Source organism: Arvicanthis niloticus, chromosome 24 (assembly GCF_011762505.2).
Source record: "Arvicanthis niloticus isolate mArvNil1 chromosome 24, mArvNil1.pat.X, whole genome shotgun sequence".
In the NCBI taxonomy this organism is placed as follows: domain Eukaryota; kingdom Metazoa; phylum Chordata; class Mammalia; order Rodentia; family Muridae; genus Arvicanthis; species Arvicanthis niloticus.
The window spans coordinates 30,495,574-30,517,256 of NC_133432.1; the positions used below are offsets into that span (position 1 = coordinate 30,495,574).

Consider the following 21,683-nt stretch of genomic DNA (forward strand, 5'->3'; position numbering starts at 1 on the left):
TACAGAGTGAGTTCCAGGACAGCCAGGGCTACACAGAGAGACCCTGTCTTGAACATCACCCTCCCCCCCCCCCAAAAAAAAAAACCTGAGTACCAAGTGTACACACATTCATTTCTCTGTTTTTGACTGTGGATGTGATGTGACCAGTGTTCAAAGTCTGGCCACTGTGACTTCCCTCAGTGACACACTGTAACTATGTGACTACTGTTCAAAGCCTGGCCACTGTGACTTCCTCAGTGACACACTGTAACTATGTGACCACTGTTCAAAGCCTGGCCACTGTGACTTCTTCAGTGACACACTGTAACTATGTGACCACTGTTCAAAGCCTGGCCACTGTGACTTCCCTCAGTGACACACTGTAACTATGTGACCACTGTTCAAAGCCTGACCACTGTGACTTCCCTCAGTGACACACTGTAACTAGGAACTGGGAGCTAAAACAAACTCCTCCCCCTTTAGCTGTCTTGCTAGGATACTTTATGATGGCGACAGAGAAGCAGCTAAGACAGAAAATGATTACCTACCCAAAGCACCTGACACACCCTCAGGGCTGGTACACAGGCATCCGGCCCCTGGCACAGTGATATACATAGGCAAATGAGGTAGGGTCAATGTCTTTATTGAGGTTACAAGGACCCAGAGTGGGCCCTGGTACCCCAAGCATCCCTCCTGAAGCCGCAGCACCAGTCTCTTCCTGAGAAGGGCTGGGCCCTAGTGCCAGCCATGTGCAGCTCAGGCCTGCCCACTTTTGCTCTTCGAGGACCAGATCTTGGACAAGAAGGACTTGGACTTCTTCCTCTGGAGGCCTGAGGGGAGGACAAAGCCATGAAGCTCCCAGTGAGGATCCTACATTTCCTTCCCTGCCACCTGTGGGGCTGCCCCTCCCACAAGAGGCCCACCACCCCCCAGGCTGACTTGCCCCTGACTGTGCCCCATAATTACCCAGGTTCTGGATCATACTCTCCAGCATTTGGTCCTCCTCCTGTTCCCTGGAATGGGGACAGGGCGACTGTAAGGGATGTGGGCCCTAGAGAGCTACAAAGGACATGTCTCTCTACACATACTTAACATCGGAATCAGCCCCGCTGGCCCAGGGTTACTTCCCCTCATAAGAGAGACTCCACTCCTTCCTCCATTCCCAGGCAGGTCCATGCCCTTCCCAGCCTCGCCATTCAACAGTGACCTGGGGATAACAGGCCACCTGCTCTGGCACTGGCTAAACTGTTGGGGTCACACAGAGGCTGACCCTGTGTGGCCTGAACATGGGCATCATTTGACACGAGAGAGCTGAACAAGCCAAGCATAAGCATGCACACATTCATTTCCATCTTAGGCGTGATACCACTAACTGCCTCAGGCTCCTGCCACATCCAGAACCATGGAGAAGATTTGAAACTACCAGAAGACACTCAGCTAGGCACTTGGTTAAAATTAAATACTAAGCTGGGCTTGATGGTGCAGGCTTGTTATACCAACTACCTGGAAGTCTGGGACAGGATAATTCAGTTCAAAGCCTACCTGGGCCAAAGAGTGAGTTCAAGGCTAGCCTGGGCAACTTAGTAAGAACATGTCTCAAAATAAAGTAATAACAGTGCTGGAGCGATAACACAACACTAGAATCCCCCAGTGAGGGGCTGGGGGCGTGGCTCAGTGGTAGAGCCCCTGCCTAGACTCCCCCAGTGAGGGGCTGGGGGCATGGCTCAGTGGTAGAGCCCCTGCCTAGACTCCCCCAGTGAGGGGCTGGGGGCGTGGCTCAGTGGTAGAGCCCCTGCCTAGACTCCCCCAGTGAGGGGCTGGGGGCGTGACTTAGTGGTAGAGCCCCTGCCTAGAACCCCCCAGTGAGGGGCTGGGGGCGTGGCTCAGTGGTAGAGCCCCTGCCTAGATTCCCCCAGTGAGGGGCTGGGGGCGTGGCTCAGTGGTAGAGCCCCTGCCTAGAATCCCCCAGTGAGGGGCTGGGGGCGTGGCTCAGTGGTAGAGCCCCTGCCTAGACTCCCCCAGTGAGAGGCTGGGGGCGTGGCTCAGTGGTAGAGCCCCTGCCTAGAATCCCCCAGTGAGGGGCTGGAGGTGTGGCTCAGTGGTAGAGCCCCTGCCTAGAATCCCCCAGTGAGGGGCTGAGTTGTGGCTCAGTGGTAGAGCCCCTGCCTAGAATCCCCCAGTGAGGGGCTGGGGGCGTGGCTCAGTGGTAGAGCCCCTGCCTAGAATCCCCCAGTGAGGCATTAGGGGGCAGTGACAGAGCACTTCCGTAGTATTCATGAGGGTAAGTTTAATTCCCAACAACACACACACACAAGATAATTTGTCACTACAGCCATCACTATAGAACTGTTTATGCACAGAGAAGAAAACAGCAGAAAGGGGACACATGCCCAGAGTCCATCTAAGAAGGAGAGCCACAAGGCTGGGTTATTCGGGAACACTCTGGCCAGCCAGTGTCCTCACTCTCCAGAAAGGTGGCTTATGTATAAAAGCAGTTTTAGGGCCGCACAGATGGCTCGGCAGTTAAGGATACTCACTCCTCTTGCAGAAGACCCACCCACAGTCAGTCCCACATGGCAGCTCAAAACCACCCATAACTACAGTCCCAGGAAGATCTGATGCCCCCTTCTGGCCTTCACAGTGGTGGTACACACATGGTGCACATAAATTCTTGTAGAAACATTAATACACATATAAAATAGTCAATAAACACACCTTTTATTTTAAAAAGACATGCTAGGCTCACTGTTCAAGATTGCAGACATTAACCACTCACGGCTGTCACACTGAATGATGGGCCATTTCCTTCATGAGCTGGGCTGGGCAGTGCCATAAGAAGAAGCCCTATGGGAGAACTAGCTTCCCCAGCCCTGAGTCCTCTTGTGTAATATACCCTGGGTTCCACTAAGTAAAAGACAGCCTGCCAGCTGAGAGCAGCTCTGACCCCAGGCTACCCTCCCCGGGTCCCTTGTCCCTCACCGGAGCCGATCCTCATCCAGGAAGTCAACAATGTCACTTCGGTCATTCACGGTGTTCACATATTGGCTCAGCAGCTCCTGCTCCCGCTGGCGGTCCTGGGGGGACTTCAGACCCTCTGTGGAGACAGCCTGCCTTAGTAGAAGCTCCATTCTGTTCAGGGACAGAAGAGCCCCAACGCCTGTGTTGCTCTCCTCCGTTGGAGGGGACAGCTTACGGAGTGGACCAGATCAAGGAATGAGCCCTGAGTGTGAGGTCTGTGGTCTCTATGTCTTTACAATGAAAGGCTGAGGCAGGGGGTCCTACATCCAGGAGGATGTGGTAGGAAGGCTGTTCCTATTACTTAAAGTGCCCCTCCCACGTTATCCCCTTGGAGGACCTGACACTAGCTGTTGGGAGACAAGGGGAGCACACTGCAAGGCCCTTACTTTGAAAAGCATCAAACTCAGGCATAGAACAGCTAAGGCATTTGTCTGAGGTCACACAGCCAGAAGCACATGAACAAAAGCCATAAGCCTCATGGCTGAGTTATAACCATATCACCATTGGACTCTCACAGGTCAAGGCAGAGCAAATGGGGAAGTTGGCACATGGGCAGATGGCTCTCGGGCCAGGCTTCCTGGGGACAGACACGCACCTGGCTTGTCCATCAGTCTGCGCAGCTCACCCTGGAGGTCCAGCTGCCGCTCCTCCAGGTGCTGGTCCTTGGACCTGCAAGATGCACATGTCAGAGGCTCAGGATGACCCACCACAGAGGACCAAGATGTCCCAACCACATCCATCAGGTGGTTCAGGCAGGACACCACAAAGCTCGGGGGTCTCACTTGTACATGAGTTCTGATTCAAGTCTCAGCAGCAGCTGCTTCTCATGAATAAGGCGGAACCAGTCCACCATGAGGCCATCCTCAGAAGCATCTGTGGAGAGACACAGCTGGAGGTAAGGAAAGCCATAAAGTCCCTGGTACCCACACTAGTACAGAGTGGCAGGCCCGGAATCGTATGAAAGCTAGCTGGAGGTACCCAGGAGAGCCTGCAGCCAGCCTGGGCATGACCAGTCTGCAGCTAGTATGGGATGGAGCCAGCCTGTATCAGTAAGGTCAGCAACCACCAAGGGATGGCCAACCAATGTGGCCGTGGCCATTCAGTATAGGTAAGGCCAGCCTATGGGAATATGACTTGCCAACAGGAGTATGGCCAGCTCATGGGCATGGCCAACTATAGAGTATAATCAGCCCATGGAGGTGTGGCTAGCCATTGGAGGTGTGGCCAGCCATTGGAGGTGTGGCCAGCCAGTAGAAGCCAGCCATTTAGAGGCATAGAAAGCTGACAAAGTGTGGCCACCAGTTGTACATGGTCAACAACTGGGCATGGCCACTGGCAGGGGCATGCCCCAAGTTGCTCACCTCCCTCGGCTGCCCGCAGCCGCTTCTCCAACTCAACACCCCTGAGCTCCAGGGCATCCAATTGACTCTCAATGTCCTGCAGCTGTCTCTGCAGCTCCTCCTGGGGGATATAGTTGGGGTGCAGCTGGAGGACCAATGAACAGTGAGCACAAGCAGAGGACCAAGGCCCAGCCGCCCCCTGATGCCCGTCTTACTTACCCTGACTGGGGAGGTCGCAGCCTCACCAGGTGGAGCAAGGTCCAGGATTGCAGACCTCTCTGGAAAACAGACAACCTGGATGTGGCTTGGACATAGCTTAAACATAGCCTGACCCCTCTAATCTAGGCTGTGAACCCCAGCAGGGTTGCCCCCTCCAAACAGAATGGCATCCCTAGAACTGACTTGTTGTGCCCCAGGTAGGTGTCTTCTCCTCCTTACCGCTCCTGGTCTGATCTTCCTGCTTCTTGAGATCTGACTGGAGCCAGTCAGCAGAGACATCGAGGCTGGGAGGGACAGCTAGTCTCTTGCGGTATGATGGAGAAGGAGAGGGGGCTGCCAGCACAAAGGTGGGTGGGGTGAAGACACGTGTCAAGCCTGCTGGCCCAAGCCCTGACACTGAGTGGAGCCAGAGCTCTAAGCCTCTACTGTCCCAGGACAGCCAGTGTCACAGTGCCATGTACCTCCTAAGGTAGCACCCTGTCCTGCCCAGACTGGCCATGTCCTCCCAGGGAAGCAGCATCTAACAGACCCACAAAGCCAGTGCTGCTGACATCACATAGTGTGACCTTGGAAGAAGCCCATAGATGGCACATAACCCAATATGTATGTGTTTACAGGCACATCTAAACATGCACATACATATATGCATCCATGCCTGACACATACATACATTCAGACTACGCCTGAACATGCCTCACACACATGTTGGGAGCCGACTTTAGCAGAAAGCGGCTAGATCAACTTTGCAGCCATCTGGAACCATATACCCTGACGAAAGATTTGGTTTTCAATAGCCTACAACAGCTAAAGCACACTCTGATACCCCACATATTTTGTGTTGCTGTTTACTGGCCCCAGCTGCAAGGTGCACTTGGTGGCCACACCTGCAAGGCATGCAGTTCACGTGCTGTCCACGTGCTATCTACACCATACATGCTCATAAGGCGCATGTGCTATCCACACCTGCAAAGCATTGCAGTGCACGTGCTGTCCACGCTATAAACGCCTGTAAGGCTTACGTCATATCAACACCTGCAAGGCACGTGGTATCCACGCGCCTACAAGGCACGTGGCAAAAGCCTATAAATAGCTCAGAATTCCCTTCAATAAACGAGACTTGATCAGAATCTCTGTCTTGTCTCCATTCTTCGCGTCTCTTCCCCTTTATCCCCACTCTCTCTCTCGCTAGACCCTGACCCTCGGACCGGAACGGGCAGTACAGGCCGCAACAGTTTGGCGTCCAACATCAGGCTCCAGTAAGCGTAACACACACATATATCGCATGCATGAACATACATGTACACACATACAGAACATGCCTTGCACACGTACATTCTATGTCTGAACACACATGTGCACACATACAGACCACACCCGAACATGCCTCATATACATACAGCCCATGAATACATGAGTGCCCATTTATCCAGCATGTGACAACACACATTCACGCATACTTTATTATATCTATTTACACATGTATGCACTTGTCGATACCCCATATCCAAATAGGTGTGCATACATAAATCCTGTGTCTGAACATGTATGCACACACATGCCCAAAGACATGTCTCATACATGACCATATGTATGCACATATCTTGTGCTGAATACATGAATGCACATTAAACCCATCCAGGAACACACATGCATACACATCCACACCTCCGGAAGCACCCCCTCTGGCTGAGCAGGGCCTCTGCCTGACCCCAGTTGGAAGACATACAAGAACATGCCTGACTTCCCACAAGCATTACCTGCAAGGCCGGGCCCGGAACCAGCCGAGTGTGGTGTCCTCTTGTGCTGAATAGGAGTCAAGATGACATGGATGCTAGAGTCAGAATTACTGGAGGCTTTCCTGGAAGTGTCCCCTGCTCTCGGCTCTGCCAGGACTGGCTCTTTTTGCTCCAGAGACCTGGGTGGAAGAAAAAGTTAAGTCACAGCCCAGATGGGGACAGTCAGGAGTCTGTCCCAAAGCCATATGCCTATGTCCAAGGTCCTCATGGTCTGAAGGAAGCCACCTGGCCAGCCCTGCATCATCCTGGCCTCTAATCCCAGGACCTCCTGCTTCCACCCCTAGGGCACAGGGCTGTGGGTCTCTACACACTGCTTGTGGGGACAGGGTATCTCAGGCTTACAGGGAACAGCTATGCTGACACCTACCCCAAGCCAGGCTCATGCAAGCTCCCTGGTGTGACACACCTGCTACCCAGGATTCACCATATCCCTTAAGCCATCCCACTGAGATGAGATGTCCCTGTCACCCTGTCTCCATCACCTGAAAGGTGAAGGGTCCCAGAATACTCAAGCAAGTATGACCCAACTTTTTCTACGGATACTAAAAGGTCCAAGCCAGCCAGAGCTAAGTCAATTCCCACGTGTACACTGCCATGCTCCCACACACACTTAATTAAGCACCTGCTGTGTGCTGGTTCAGCTCATCCTGCAAACCCACAGGCACAGGTGTGGCCCTGCCACTGAGCCCAACCCCTGCTCACCTCCCAGCAGGGTTTTTCTTATCCACAGGCTTCAGCCGGGCCCTCCATCCTTCTGGCCCCTCCTCTTGGCCTTCTTGAGAGGTGGGACTTGGACCTGAGGGTAGGAAACAGATGGAGTAGGTGAGACAGCTTGAGACATCTCTTTATAGCCAACTGCATCCTTTGACACCCTCAGAGCCAGCCCACCATACAGGACCGAAGTGGGGCTCCTAGCCTGGCTACTGTGTTGTGTACCCCTGAGGGAATCACTGCCCCTTTCTGGGCCTCAATTTCCAATCTGTCAGATGGGTGTTGACACAGAAGGGAGGCCCTGTGGACTGGCTCTCTGATGTGTGGTGTGATGAGGAATGACTAGGTGTGGCTACCTATCCATAGTCATGTTAGCTCACACCTAACCGTAGTTCAACAGGGAATTCAGTCAAAGGGAAAGTTGCAGAAAGACACCTTTGTGGTGCACCCTGAGCCCCACTTCCCTAGACACCCACAGAAAAGACAGAGGCATGCAGAGCGGGGTCGTCCTAGACAAGGCCTCGTTCTGCACCCTTGGGACACAGCTAAGGACAGAAAGCACAGTGGCCTGGGCTTAGATATGAATCTGGGACAAGGGTCATGGTGTGACCCTTGGGGACACTGGCCACAGCCACGTAGGGGCAGCAGATAAAGACCCATAGAGAACTATGGGTCTGGAGAGCTAAGCCATGAAACAGCAGATACTCAGAAGACCTTTCAGAGAGACATATAGTGACACCAGGGATATCATCCCATAGCAGGGACCCTCACCCTTGACTACTGCCACCTTTGCTTGTGGCCTGGAGCCAGTGCCGGTCTTACCAACCCCTGGAGAAACACCCGGGCTCTTTTTGCCAGCTTGGAGTGATGCAGATGTCCATGGGGTATTGCCCATACTCGGTGGGGCTGTGGGCTCCATCTTTGAAGTGGGACTAAGGGCCTGGGTGTTTGAATGTGAGAGCTTGGCTGAGGGAACTTTTTGTGTCACTTCATTCTTGGGCAGGGTGATCAGGACAGAGGAAGTGGCTGGGGAGGACCTGTCAGGAAGAGAGTGGGCATCAGGTATGGGCCAACCCAGGAGTCACCCCCCCCCCCCCAAGAAGCCAGTTTTCACAGTGACCTCAATGAACAGTGGACAATTACCCTAGGACAAATGGCCCGGAATATCTGCTTGTGGCACTTACATGTACTGCTAGCTGTTTTATACTTTCAAATCTGGTGTCCACTGGGATTAAAATATTCCCCAAATATATAATACATGGGGTGCCAGAGCTGAAGCACTGTGGACAGCCCTGCCTGGAGCCACAGGCTGGTCTGCACTTGCCCAGCTCAGTGTTAAGTTACTCACAGGTTGAACAGTCTAGCCAGGCACCAGCCTCTGCCTGGGATGCATGGCTCTGTACACAGAGCCTAGGTAACACATGACACCGTTCCAAGCTCTGCCAAGCCTACTCTGCAGAGCCTTTTACCACAGCCCAGGGACAGCAGCATCTGATCTCCCCCTGATCTCCTAGAACCAGCTCAGGAGATTCTGGGCACCAAATGGGAATGGGTTCAGGCAGTTACAAACCAGCAATGTCCCACCTGGACATCAAGGACCAACCCAGCTCATTAGACAGCTGTACTGGGACTAAGTGGGATAGCCAAAAACTCATATCCGCGGGGAGGTCACTAGAGATCTTGAGGTGTGATCTTATTTTTTAAAAAGTGGCGGTGAAGCTGGGCAGTGGTGGTGCACGCCTTTAATCCCAGCACTTGGGAGGCAGACGCAGGCGGATTTCTGAGTTCGAGGCCAGCCTGGTCTACAGAGTGAGTTCTAGGACAGCCAAGCCTATACAGAGAAACCCTGTCTTAAAAAGAAAAAAAAAAGTGGCGGTGCACACCTTTAATCCCAGCGCTCAGGAAGCAGAGGCAGGCCAATCTCTAAATTGGGGGCTAGCCTGGTCTACAGAGTTAGTTCCAGGATGGCCAGGGCTACACATATATAGAAGCCTTGTCTCAAGAAACCCAAAAGTGGGTGGGGAGGATCAGTAGATGTGACCACATGATAACACAGTCACACTAGAGTACAGTGGTCACACCCACAACACTAATGTTACAAGAGACCAACAACACAGGTGTGATGGTGCACACCTGTGATCCCAGCACTGGGGGAGGTGAAGCAAAAGGAACTGGAGTTGAAAGTCATCATGCAAATTAGAGGCCGGGATACATAAGACCTTGTCTCAAACACAGCAGGACTAGGCTGGCAAGATGGCTCAATGGATAGAAGCGCTTGCCCTGAGAGCCCAGTAACCTGGGGTGTGGCTCAGTGGTAGAGCCCCTGCCTAGAATCCCCCAGTGAGGGGCTGGGGATGTGGCTCAGTGGTAGAGCCCCTGCCTAGAATCCCCCAGTGAGGGGCTGAGGTGTGGCTTAGTGGTAGAGCCCCTGCCTAGAATCCCCCAATGAGGGTCTGGGGTGTGGCTCAGTGGTGGAGCCCCTGCCTTGCATGTGGGATGCCCTCAGTTCCATCTCCAACACTCTACAAAAGAAAAAAAGAAGAGACAGAGAAGGTAGAGTCCATGAAACAATGGAGACAGAGATGGAGAGAAGTGGCCACCAACTAAGGGATGCCAGGAAACTCCAGATGTTGAGGGAGTGAAAGGACTCTCCCTTGGAGGCCAAATGGAGCATAGGGCCACAGGACATGTTTCTATCACTGAAGCTGTCCTGTGAGGAGTGGCTGTTCCCCTTCTATCTGCACCATATGGTCATTGTGCCAGGCAAAGGACCCTCAGGACTCAGCTCCATCCACACAAATCATCCAAGGCATGGAGCTAGGCACTATGGCTCCCCGCTCTTTTCCTGTCCACAAGACAGACATAAGGATTCTGGAGCACCAGTCTAGTGTGAGCCTCCTTCAGCCACCGATGTCTGTAAGACCATCATGCCCTGCATTCCTGTCTCTCTCCTGTCCCCCACGTCCACTTCCCAGATAAGGAGATGGGGGCCTCACAGAGAGACAGACTTCTCCATGTCCTGGGTGGGGCAGTTCACAGCTACATCCCACGTCTCTCTTACCTACCTGCTTGGAGCCTGGGTACCAGTGCCTGTCAGCCCTGGCAGGGCCTTCCTAAGGACACTTAGTGCTTGTTCCCGGCTGCTTTCGTGGGTAGGGACATCCACAACAGCAGAGACTTTGCTGGCAGAGGTAGTCACCACAGCAGGGACCCTACCAGTGGGGGCATTCACCACAGTGGGCACCCTGCCATCCGTGGTACTCACTACAGTGGAGACCTTGCCGATGGGGGCATTGACCCTGCCATTAGTGGAATTCACCACAGTGGACACTCTGCTAGTAGGGGTAGTCACCACAGTGGTGACTTTACTGGTTGGGGCAGTTACCACAGTGGGGACCTTGCTGGTGGAGGTATTCACCACAGTGGTGGCTTTGCTGGTAGGGGTAGTCACCACAGTGGTGACTTTACTGGTTGGGGCAGTTACTGCAGTGGGGACCTTGCTGGTGGAGGTATTCACCACAGTGGTGGCTTTGCTGGTAGGGGTGGTCACCACAGTGGGGACCTTGTTGGTGGAGGCAGTCACCACAGTGGGGACCCTGCTGGCGGGACTGCTGCTGGCTGGGGCTGGGGCCAGGGAAGGGTTCTGGAAAAATTTTTCTCGGGCCTGCTGTGTCCTAGAGGCTGAGGAGGTCCAGGCCGGGGTGACTGCTGTGCTTGAAGAGTCTGTGCTCAAATTGAGATGAGTCTTAACACCTTTTGAGACTGCCTGGCCTTGGGGCACAGATAGGTGAGTGTCCAGAGCACTTGGGGAGCTGAAGTTCACGGTGCTGTTCCAGGCAGGTGATGACCATCCTGTTGGGGAGCTGTTAGTCACATGGGTGATAGCTTTGCTATTCACAGAAGTAGTGGCCACTGCACTCGTGGGTAGCCTGGGCCCCACAGGGCTCCCCACATTAACGCGGGGGGTAGCTGATGGCTTAAGTTCCATCTGGACAAAACCTTTGGTGGTTGTGTTGCCTCCAGCACGTTCCCAGGCTGCTGTCCTGGCCCTCAGTGGGGTCATCTCTCCATTTGCCTCCTGAACCTTCTGTGAGACACCGACTGGCCTGGTGTCTGCAGTGGCAACCCCTGGCTTCCTGGGGGCCAGATTTGACAACTTGGGGCTCACAGAGGTGACTTCTGAGCTGTGGTGGGTACAGACGAAGACACCAGGCTCTCCCGTGGCACGGTAGGCCCCTGAGTGCAGCGTGTTGGAACACTGTTTACACCTGCAGGAGGAAGCCATGGAGATTCAGAGCCCAGGTTCTTGCTTAGTCACTCATTCACCCCCTCATACATTTCGCTCTGCCAAAAGCACACACGGCCCTTCTCCTTTACCCACTCCGGCGGTGGCTGGCTCATCCAGCAACCGCCCCTTAGTGATGCTATCATTGTGGTTTCCAGCCTCCGCTGGCATGCTTGTCAGGGGGATGTGCACACCCCAGAAAGAGCTCAAACATGCCACCACCTGTGTGCAAGCGTAAAGACCACACAGTGTACCCCAATTTTCAGGAGTCTAACTACCACCAAGCTCCTAGAAGATGGACATAGGATTCACTCCTTGTCCCACACATCCAGAAGATTCTTGGAGATAGGAAATTATTAAAGATCACAAAGTAAAAAAAAAAAAAAATCCCAACACAAAGGACTGAGAAGACAACAGAGATGGAGTCAGGGTGTCTAGAGGGACATCCCCGAGGGGACATTAAGAGAGGATATTAGGGTTTAACTGTACTGTCACCAGTGGAAGACAGATAGGACCGCCATGGGAGCCAGGGAAGACGTGTGGTCAGGAAAGGTAGACCCCAACAGGCAGCGGAAACCCATACCTGAAGCAGCTTCGGTGGTAGAGACGGCCGTCAGCCAGGTGTCGCTGCACAAGGTGAACATGTTTGCCACAGACCCCACAGATGCTGCTGACGGAGCTTCCCGCAGTCCCCAGAGCCTGCAGGGAGGTGTGAGGGGCCGCTGAGAGGCAGCTGACATCTCAGCCTCCCCCCTACCCCCCAGAGGAGACGAATAGACCCCACTTTAAAGGCTGAGAAGTGAGACCCTGGAGAGCCACTAGCCAGGGCATGGGCATGGCTACACACCCAGGACCTCCAAACTGGCCTTGTTGGAGAGCAGGAGACTGGATTTCAGAGATGCTGGAGACCCACTGTGAGGCTAGAGACAAACCTTGTATCTTATGACATCCTATCAGCCTCTGGGATCAGAACAATTCCCTCTGCATCCCAGCTTGCCCTGCTCTGGCTTCATGGAACCTGTAGTAACCACTAAGGGACAGCAGGGGGCACTCAAGCCCAGCACTGCACGGCTAACCTGGGAAGAAAGGTCCAACCCAGTGTCCTTTCCCAACCAGGAAAGACGACAACAATCTAAATCAGCCAGGAGAGGTTTAGGGTTCCAGCTCCATTCCACCTGGATGACCTCCTGTGCCTCACTTTACCCATCTGTATTATGGGAATCACAACTCTTGTCACACTGAACTTGAGCCTAAGAAAACTGCCTCAGTGGATGTGCTGGATACAAAGCATGGAAAGGGGTCCTGTACCCCAAGGGAAAACCCCACACAGCCATACATTTTGGGATATACATAGCCCTACAATGCTCACTCAATCAAGACATGCTTACAGCCTTTGGGAAGGGTCTCTCTGAGCCACCTTCATTCCTCTGAACCACAGGGTTTGTCCTAGCTGGGGACAGTGGTGACCTCTGGGTTGGAGCAGGCGAGGGCAACTTGGCAGACTGGGACAGGCTCTTCTTCTTTCCAGAAAGTTCTTCAGTCGAGTCTGATGAGGGTCTCTTTATGCCAGCCATGCCCCCAACTGGCATGAGACACAGGAAACAAGGGTCAGGCAGGTCCCACTCAGAGCTTGTACTGTCTAAGAGGTCCCTGTGCTCACAGTGAAAGGCATGGGTTTCCAAGGACAGCTGGCGGGGTGTGGAGCTGGAGAAGGGCAACCCCAGGGCACACTTTTCCCAGAAAAGCGTGGCCTGGCCCTCACCCCGTCTCCTAGCTAACAACCCCATTGTAGGGTCACGGAAAGGGAATTTTCTGTCTCCAAACCACCATTCAGGGCTGGCCCTCGGCCCAGGGGGATTCCAGAGATTTCTAAAGCTGTAAGAGGAATGTTGTACCGGAAGCCAAGAAGCTCCCCATTCACAGGACTGGGTGAAGACCCAGGTTGCCTGCCCTGCCCTGGCCTTCCCTGCCTGGGCCACACATTGCCCAGGTCAACCAGGCATTGCACAGCCTCAGCCGCCTAAGCCCTTGGGAGTCAAGACAGGCATCTAGGAGCACAGGGGTAGGCACAAGCCTGGCTGAGTGTTCCCTGGCAGGTCTAGGCTGGGGAATAAGGGAACCAAGGGTTCTCCTTCTACACTTGCACAAAGGCCCTTGGTCTCCTTGGTAACAGACACATCTCTAAGGGACCCACGTGTGTAGTCTCAGAAAGGTACCTCCCTGCATCGCTGCCCACCCTAGGCTCAGTGCTGGCCCATGAGGACTGAGAATGGGCAAGGGCTACTGCAGCATGGGCTGGTGGCCCTGTCAGTGTCAGGAGTCTGAGTCGTGCCCCTTGGCAAGGGAGGGCCCGTCTGGATGGGGACTCACTTGGGGACCGGCCGTGGAAGTAGTTGTAATACTGTGACACGTAGGTGAGGATGCTCAGCCGGTCTGGAACCTTCAGGGCCACCATGTCCTCAGCGTCTAGCAGGGCTGGAATGCCCAGCTGTTCCTCGGCCACTTGGAAGGCCTGGAGAGAGGAGTAAATCAGTGGATAGTATAGAAAGAACTACTCCTGGGCCATCAGCACCCCCTAAAAGAGGGAGCAATGAAGCCTGGACTTCAAGTCCAAGGACTCCTGACTGACTGACCTCCCAGGCTAAGCTTGTCACATTTGTATAAAAGCTCAAAGTCCCAACAGGTGTTCCTCAGGAGACCAGGCCCAGAGGACTAGTTGCATTTTGGGGGCAGGTGCTGTAAATTGAACCCAGGGCCTCCAACATGCTAGGCAGGGGTTCTACCACTGAGCCACACCCCAGCCCCTCACTGGGGGATTCTAGACAGGGCTCTACCACTGAGCCACACCCCAGCCCCTCACTGGGGGATTCTAGGCAGGGGTTCTACCACTGAGCCACACCCCAGCCCCTCACTGGGGGATTCTAGGCAGGGCTCTACCACTGAGCCACACCCCAGCCCCTCACTGGGGGATTCTAGGCAGGGGCTCTACCACTGAGCCATACACCAGCCCCTCATTGGGGGATTCTAGGCAGGGGCTCTACCACTGAGTCCCACCTTCAAGGCCAGCACTCACCCTGGACTGGTAATCCTCCTGCCTCAGCTCCCTCCTAGTAGCTAGGACTACAGACTTGTAATACCAGGCCTGGCTCTAGGAGGGTCTTGGGTTTTGTCCTCTTCAATCCCTGAGGCTCATCTCTCTGAAAACAGCCCTGAGCCTCCCCACAGCTTTACTGAACCAAATCTCAACAGCTTATAGCAGCTTGTCTATGATGCAGCTGACATCCTGAGACAGGGACAGGAGGCACTGGCCTGTGAGCACCTGCTGCATGCAGACCAGGAACCTACAGACAGAGCACCTGCTGCATACAGACCAGGAACCTATGCAGACAGAGCACCTGCTGCATACAGACCAGGAACCTATGCAGACAGAGCACCTGCTGCATACAGACCAGGAACCTACAGACAGAGCACCTGCTGCATACAGACCAGGAACCTATGCAGACAGAGCACCTGCTGCATACAGACCAGGAACCTACGCAGACAGAGCACCTGCTGCATACAGACCAGGAACCTACACAGACAGAGCACCTGCTGCATACAGACCAGGAACCTACACAGACAGAGCACCTGCTGCATACAGGCCAGGAACCTACGCAGACAGAGCACCTGCTGCATACAGGCCAGGAACCTACACAGACAGAGCACCTGCTGCATACAGACCAGGAACCTACACAGACAGAGCACCTGCTGCATACAGACCAGGAACCTACACAGACAGAGCACCTGCTGCATACAGACCAGGAACCTACACAGACAGAGCACCTGCTGCATACAGACCAGGAACCTACACAGACAGAACACCTGCTGCATATAGACCAGGAACCTGCAGACAGAACACCTGCTGCATACAGACCAGGAACCTACACACAGAGCACCTGCTGCATACAGACCAGGAACCTATACAGACAGAGCACCTGCTGCATACAGACCATTTGATTGTCAGCTCAATGTCCCTCCCACCTCCACTGTCTGCATCCCACTTCCAGTACCCAAGCCCCACAGAGATGCTAATTACTGGCCCATGGCCTAGGTGGGCCCTCCCCACTTGCTTCCTTCACCAAGTAACCCTCCAACTACCTTCTGTACTCCCTGTCTCCATCTGACTCTTGGCATCTCTGAGATACCTACCTGTGGTTGCTGATGCCTTCCACCTACTCAAACCCTTGTCAAACTGCCAACTGTGGCTACTCAGCTGCTTGGGAGGCTGAGGCAGGCATATGCTGGGCTACAGATGAGTTCAAGTTCCGCCAGGCCTACTTAGTAACACTAACCCAAAACAAAGAGTAAAAGTGAGACTGGGGTGTGGCTCAGTGGCCTGGCCCCTGCCTAGAATCTCCCAGTGAGGGGCTGGGGCATGGCTCATGGTAGAGCCCCTGCCTAGAATCCCCCAGTGAGGGGCTGGGGGTGTGGCTCAGTGGTAGAGCCCCTGCCTAAAGAATCCCCCAGTGAGGGGCTGGGGGTGTGGCTCAGTGGTAGAGCCCCTGCCTAGAATCCCCCAGTGAGGGGCTGGGGTGTTGCTCAGTGGTAGAGCCCCTATCTAGTATGTGTCAGCCCCAGAGTTCAAGTGTCAGTGCTGCAAAACAAAATACATAAAAATCTTAAAAAATAAAAAATGTAAAGCTTCACCAGCTCCCTTTAGCCTAGGGCAGAGGCACTGATGTCATGGCCCTGACCCATGGTGACGCATCACATCCTGGTGACTCCTGTAGTTCCCTTCAGCAGGGCTCCTCGTCCAGAGGCCTGTGTGGCCTCATGTAGATGCCAAGTCAGGGTTCCTATGCTGCTCCCACATGTACAGTCCCCTGTGGCCCCAAATCACACGCAAATCAAACCTCAGATCTCCTTTGACCCACAGAGATGGCCCAGGCCCTGGCCGCTCCCAGTGAGGGCCATGTGTGCCCTCTGTGTGACCTCCTCACCAGAGACTCCTTTCTCCTGCCTAGTCTGGGGCAGAAGCACCTCTGGGTCCATGCTTCCGGGAATCCAGTTTCACAGGCTTGGAGGGAAAGACCAAAGTCCTTTCTCCACCAATCCTCTGCACCTGCCTCAAGACAGTACTCCAGCCAGCCAGGCCCCTCAACTGGATGTCCTTCCCAGCACTCTGCAGCCCCAGGGTCTTTGCCATGCAGTCACTCCACCCAGGATGACTTCCTGAGAACGTCCTCAGACCTGCCAACAAGGCCTCCGCGTACACCAGCCTCATCTCCTTCAACACAGTCTCCCCTCTCACACTCAGTGCTAGCAGAGTGGTGTTCAGCTATCCTGGCCTCCGTCACCCATGGCTGTGTGTCCTGGCAATGGGGCTCCCTGGATATACCAGTGGGAGGCTCATTCCACCTGAGGAACTCACTCTTTTGTGCATGTGTATGTACGAGTGCATGTGTGTACAGATACATGTGCACACAAGTGGAAGCCAGATGTCAAGGACAGATGTTTTTGTCAATTGCTCTCTACCTTATGTTTTTTTTTTTTTTAACATGCATAAGGGGGTGCACACATGTTCAAATGTGTGGGGTGCATGTCATGCAGTTTGCGTGCACTATGTACCTATGCATGCAGAGGCCGGAGGCTGGCATTCTTGTCTTTCTTGGTCACTTTCCATCTTATGCTTTGATTTGAATCTCTCACGTGAATTCAAAGTTAGCCAACCGGCTAGTGTGGCTCGCCAGCTTGCTCTCACGCTCCCCTGTCTCCAACTCCCATGCACTGGCATGACAGAACAGCTGTCCCACTCCTCTGGGACTTACATGGGTGCTGCGGATCTGAACTTAGGTCTTCATGCTTGCTCCACCAGCAGCTTACTCACTGAACCATATCCCAGCCCTCGGTGCTGGGACGAAAGCTACCATGCTCGGCCCAGAACTGAGTCTTTAACTGTATTGCATGATAATTAAGTAGCAGAGGCTACCCTTCCTGGGCAGGCAATTCATCTCATGTCTGCTGATTCAGTTCTCCCGAGAGATGCCTGTGTCAGGGGCCCATGCAGACCCTGCTCGACTCAGAGTAAGGACATATATGTGTCAGTTCAAGGGACAGTAGCGTATATTTGGTAGTAGGGAGAGTTAGCCTGGCACAGGGAAGGGTTTCACAATGGAAGTACAGACTAGGTCTGAAACCAAGGAGCCAAGGAAGGTGGTCTCCAAGGGAGACCAGGGAGTGGTCTTGTTCACCCCCAAGACCATCAGGACCCATTCTCCTACAACCTCCTGGGGCCTTGCTCTGCCCTGGGTGGATCAGCTAGGCCACACACAGGAAAGGAGGTTGGCTGCCACAGGATCCAAGATCAGACGTCGCCCTCAGAACTCAGGTTGCCCAGCTTGGGACTGGTCAAATCCCCAGTATGGGACCCCTGGATAGCCCAGTGGAAGGCTCAGTCCACTGAGGTGCAGTGGTCCTTCAGACATAAAGAGGGTCTGAGGCAGAGGACTCAGAGGACGGGGCAGTGAGCAGCAGCTGCCCAACTCACCAGCTTGTTGTTCTCGTAAATGTTTTCCTTCCGGAGGGCACTGAAGTTTCTGAAAGATAAAAACACTGTGTCAACAACAACAACAGCCTGTTGGTGATGGCACTCAGGAGGCAGAGGCAGGTGGATCTCTGAGTTCGAGACCAGCCTGCCTTACAGAACAGTTACAGACAGGATGGCCAGGGCTACACAGAGAGACCTTGTCTCAACAAACAAACAACAACCAAAACAGCAACAGCCAACCAATCATACAAAAAAAAAAAAAAGAAAAAGAAAAGAAAAAAAAAATACTTGTGTCAAGCCAGGTGTGACGATGCATGCCATTAATCCCAGCATTCAGAAAGCAGAGTCAGGAGGAACTCCATGAGTTCAAGGACAGCCTGGTCTACATACATATCAAGTATCAGTACAGTGGATCCCCTGGGCACTGGCGACCCACAGTGGGTCCCCTGGGCACTGGTGACCCACAGTGAGTCCCCTGGGCACTGGCGACCCACAGTGGGTCCCCTGCTCAGTCCTCACCTCCAGCCCCTAAGGAGGCTGATCCTTTGATTGCCATTTCTGCCCCCATCAGAAGTATCAGAAGTACCAGAGAGGTACAGCCACTGGTCCAGGGTGGTCCAGCCAAGATACAGCTCAGAACAGATCCCTTTCAATGGAGAGAGGACAATGTGGGGTGAACATGAGAGCCCCTGAGGCAGGGAACAGAGCTGACATACAGAGGTTTGTCATGCCACAGGACTAGCCAGTGACTGCTCTTATTTCAATTGGGTCAGCATGTGTATTTTCATAGTACCTCCTGCAGAGGGCGCTGTTCTGACCAGCTCATAAACACATACTTCCTAGATGCTCACAGGTCCTGTGGGCTGGACACTGTGAGTGCAGAGAGGCTTCAGGGCACTCAGCAGGAGGTGTGACCTGGTGCCCACCAGGTGCCCCCACTGGTCCCTGGGAGGGCTTCAGAAATGAGTCCATCAGGAGGTCGTAGGAAGTACCCAAGGTGGAGCCCCAAGTAGCCTGGACAAAAGAACTTTCTTGGAGTGACCAAGAATGTCACCCACCCGGTACCCAATGGGCTCCAGACTCCATGATCATGCCATAAGAAGCCTTGGCATGCCCCAACATGACACACCATGGCCCACCTGAAAGCTGCCTTGCCCAGGCCCGTCTGGACAAGAGAGGTCAGTCAGAGCCTGCTGGCATCCCAGGGGAAACTGGTTAAAGAGACTGTCCATCCATCCACTTGCAGTCTCTGGGTCCCAGGAGACAGCTGCCGCCACTTGAGTGACCTAAATTGTTGGGGAAGTTTCCTGGCACAGAGGAAGGGTCTCTGACTGGACACCGTGTCCTGTTTCTTAGTCTGCCTCTGGCAGGCCACTTCCCTTGGGACCCCAGTTTCCCTGGCTGTGAGGACAGCACAGCTTCTAAGACGGAATTCTTTTTCTTTTCCTTGGTTTTATCTTTCTATTTAAAACATTTGTTACATTGTATGTCTCTAGCCGTGGGCTTTATTGACCCGGCATTGGTGTACCCTGCATGTGTATGGAGGTTAGAGTAGGTACAGTGCCCACCTACCACCATGTGGCTCCTACCTGAACCCAGATCATCAGGCTTGGCAGCAAGCTCCTCTGTCCATTGAGTCAGCCCAACTCCCCTCCCCCCGCCCCAGGGTGTTTTTTTTTTTTTTTTTTTTTTTTTTTTTTTTTTTTTTTTTTTTTTTTTTGGTGGCGGTGCTGGGAATTGAATTTAGTTTAGGTCCTCACGCATATGCTAAGCATGTTACTACTGTGCTATATGCTCTGCCTTCCGTCTATGCGTGTGTGCACGCATTTATTTGTGTGCAGGTGCATGTGGAGGTCAGAGGTCAGTACCAAGTGTCTTTTTCAGTCACTCTCCACCTTAGTTGCTGAGACGCCTTCAGGAGCTCACTGATTCAGCTGGGAGGGCCAGTCAGGGAACCCCAGAAATCCTCCTCCTCCAACCACCACCCCAGCGCTGAGACTACAGAGGCACGCCTCTACACCTGCCTTATCCATGGGTTCTGAGCCCTGAAAGCAGGTCCTCATGCATGCTTTACCAACCGAGCTAGCTCTTCAGTCCCTCCTCCCCTTTTTCCTTCCTCCTCTTCCCCTTCTCCCCCTCCCTCCTTCCCTGAGGTTCTGGGGACAGAGCTCACCCACACTAAAAACACCTCGTACCACTGGGCTCCATCCCAGCCCCAAATTTAAGTCTTGTTCAGGACACTGCTTGGCCAGATGGGACAGCCATGTCCCCAGTACACATGTCCCCAGGCATGTCTCAAACAACACAGAGGAAAGGTTCTGGGTGCCTACAGACGCCTGACTTGAGATGGCCTGGCTCCGAAGCCAGTCTGCCAGCAGAAGTCAGGCCTTGCCCAGTTCTAAGTCATGAGGACTCTCAGAAACCTAGGCTATAAGCCCATTTTATAGACCAACTAAAATGAGACTGGTCAGTTCTGCAACATGGTGGGGTGGAGGGTTATAGTGTGCCCCTCCCTCCTTCAGCTTTCAGCCCAGCCAGCCAGCTGCCCGCTGTCCAGCCCTTCAGGAAACTCTCAGCGCTTCCGGCCAGGACCACCTCCAATAACGCATCCCAGATGCCAAGACCACCCGCACAGTGAGAGGTGAGCCAACAGATGACAACAGAGGCCCCCAGAAGTGAGGGTAGTCACACCATGCACCTATGTGGGCTTCATCCACTGGTCCCCAGATGCCGGGTGTTCCTAGACTGTCCAAGGACAAGCATGTGAGTGTCTAGCCTGCACCCAAGAGTCCTTCAGCCACACTGGTCCCTCCCATCCCCCACCCACTTGGAAACCACAAGCCCTTCTCTGGAGTCCAGGGTCACTGACCTAAATGGCTACTGCTAGGAGGCCGGACAACAAGCTGTGTTTTGTTTCCAAACAGAGGAGGAAGAGCCGGCTGCCGGCCTCCTGCTTCCACCCCATCCACCCAGGGAGCTCATGGGGACTAAGAGGTCTCCATGACGACATGGAACCACCCTGGCCAGTCCCTCCAGTCACCACTGACACCAAGCCAAGTTGTTCCCTGTCTCCACCTAACATACTTGCCAGGGTCCCCTGAGGACACCCAGATCTGCAAGTAGACATGTGTATGCCTTTGCTTTCCCATGGCCTGAGCTCATGTCTCCCTTGGCATGAGGTACAGATGGCACCATTTCTGTCCCTGAGTTGCTGAGGCCTGACAAAGTATGCTAACAGGGTTGTCCATCAGAACTGCTCTAGAATACTCTTTCATTATTATTATTATTATTAGTTATTATTATTATCATCATCATCAATATCTTCATCATCATCATCATCAATACACATGACTTGGAGAGTGACACGCCTGCTTCAGCACTTGTGTAGACATCAGAGAACAGCTTTGTGGAACTGGTTCTCTTCTTCCACTTGTATTTGTATTCTGAGGATCAAACCCAGTTCACCAGGTTTGTGCAGAAAGCACTTTTTCCCACTGAACCATCTCTTTGGCCCTGGAGTTGGTGTGTGGCTTTACTTATTTATGCTTTAAAGATTTATTTATTTTATTTGTTTGTTTGGTTGGTTGATTGGTTTGGTTTCTCTAAATATGGTTTCTCTGTGTAGTCTGGGCTATCCTGGAACTCACTCTGTAGAGCAGGCTGTCCTCGAACTCAGAAATCCGCCTGCCTCTGTGCTGGAATTAAAGATGTCTGGCCTTATTTTTATTTTCTGTGTATGAGTACTTCAACTGCACATATGTCTTTGGTTTTGTTTTGGTTGGTTGGTTGGTTGGTTGGTTTTTCGAAAC

The 21,683-nt window shown here is 53.4% G+C and overlaps 1 protein-coding gene across 4 annotated transcripts in view; it reads right to left on the reverse strand.

The window, feature by feature from the left end:
• Positions 1-606: 606 nt before the first annotated feature.
• Micall2 (MICAL like 2) overlaps positions 607-21,683 on the reverse strand; it is a 31,401-nt gene continuing 10,324 nt past the window's right edge. Inside the window, exons 2-18 of one of the 4 annotated variants that reach the window (XM_076923478.1) lie at positions 18,394-18,520; positions 17,875-17,923; positions 13,719-13,860; positions 12,737-12,930; positions 11,932-12,047; positions 10,129-11,331; positions 7,835-8,100; positions 7,055-7,148; positions 6,314-6,471; positions 4,776-4,889; positions 4,557-4,615; positions 4,359-4,458; positions 3,780-3,870; positions 3,593-3,666; positions 2,959-3,073; positions 946-992; positions 607-809 (exon numbers count right to left, since the gene is read on the reverse strand). In XM_076923478.1, the coding sequence (XP_076779593.1) occupies positions 736-809; positions 946-992; positions 2,959-3,073; positions 3,593-3,666; positions 3,780-3,870; positions 4,359-4,458; positions 4,557-4,615; positions 4,776-4,889; positions 6,314-6,471; positions 7,055-7,148; positions 7,835-8,100; positions 10,129-11,331; positions 11,932-12,047; positions 12,737-12,930; positions 13,719-13,860; positions 17,875-17,923; positions 18,394-18,520 (3,023 nt within the window). In that variant the 3' untranslated portion in view covers positions 607-735. Of the gene's footprint in view, positions 810-945; positions 993-2,958; positions 3,074-3,592; positions 3,667-3,779; positions 3,871-4,358; positions 4,483-4,556; positions 4,616-4,775; positions 4,890-6,313; positions 6,472-7,054; positions 7,149-7,834; positions 8,101-10,128; positions 11,332-11,931; positions 12,048-12,736; positions 12,931-13,718; positions 13,861-17,874; positions 17,924-18,393; positions 18,521-21,683 lie in introns of all 4 variants that reach the window. The other 3 variants (XM_076923480.1, XM_076923477.1, XM_076923479.1) reach the window with 3 other exon arrangements.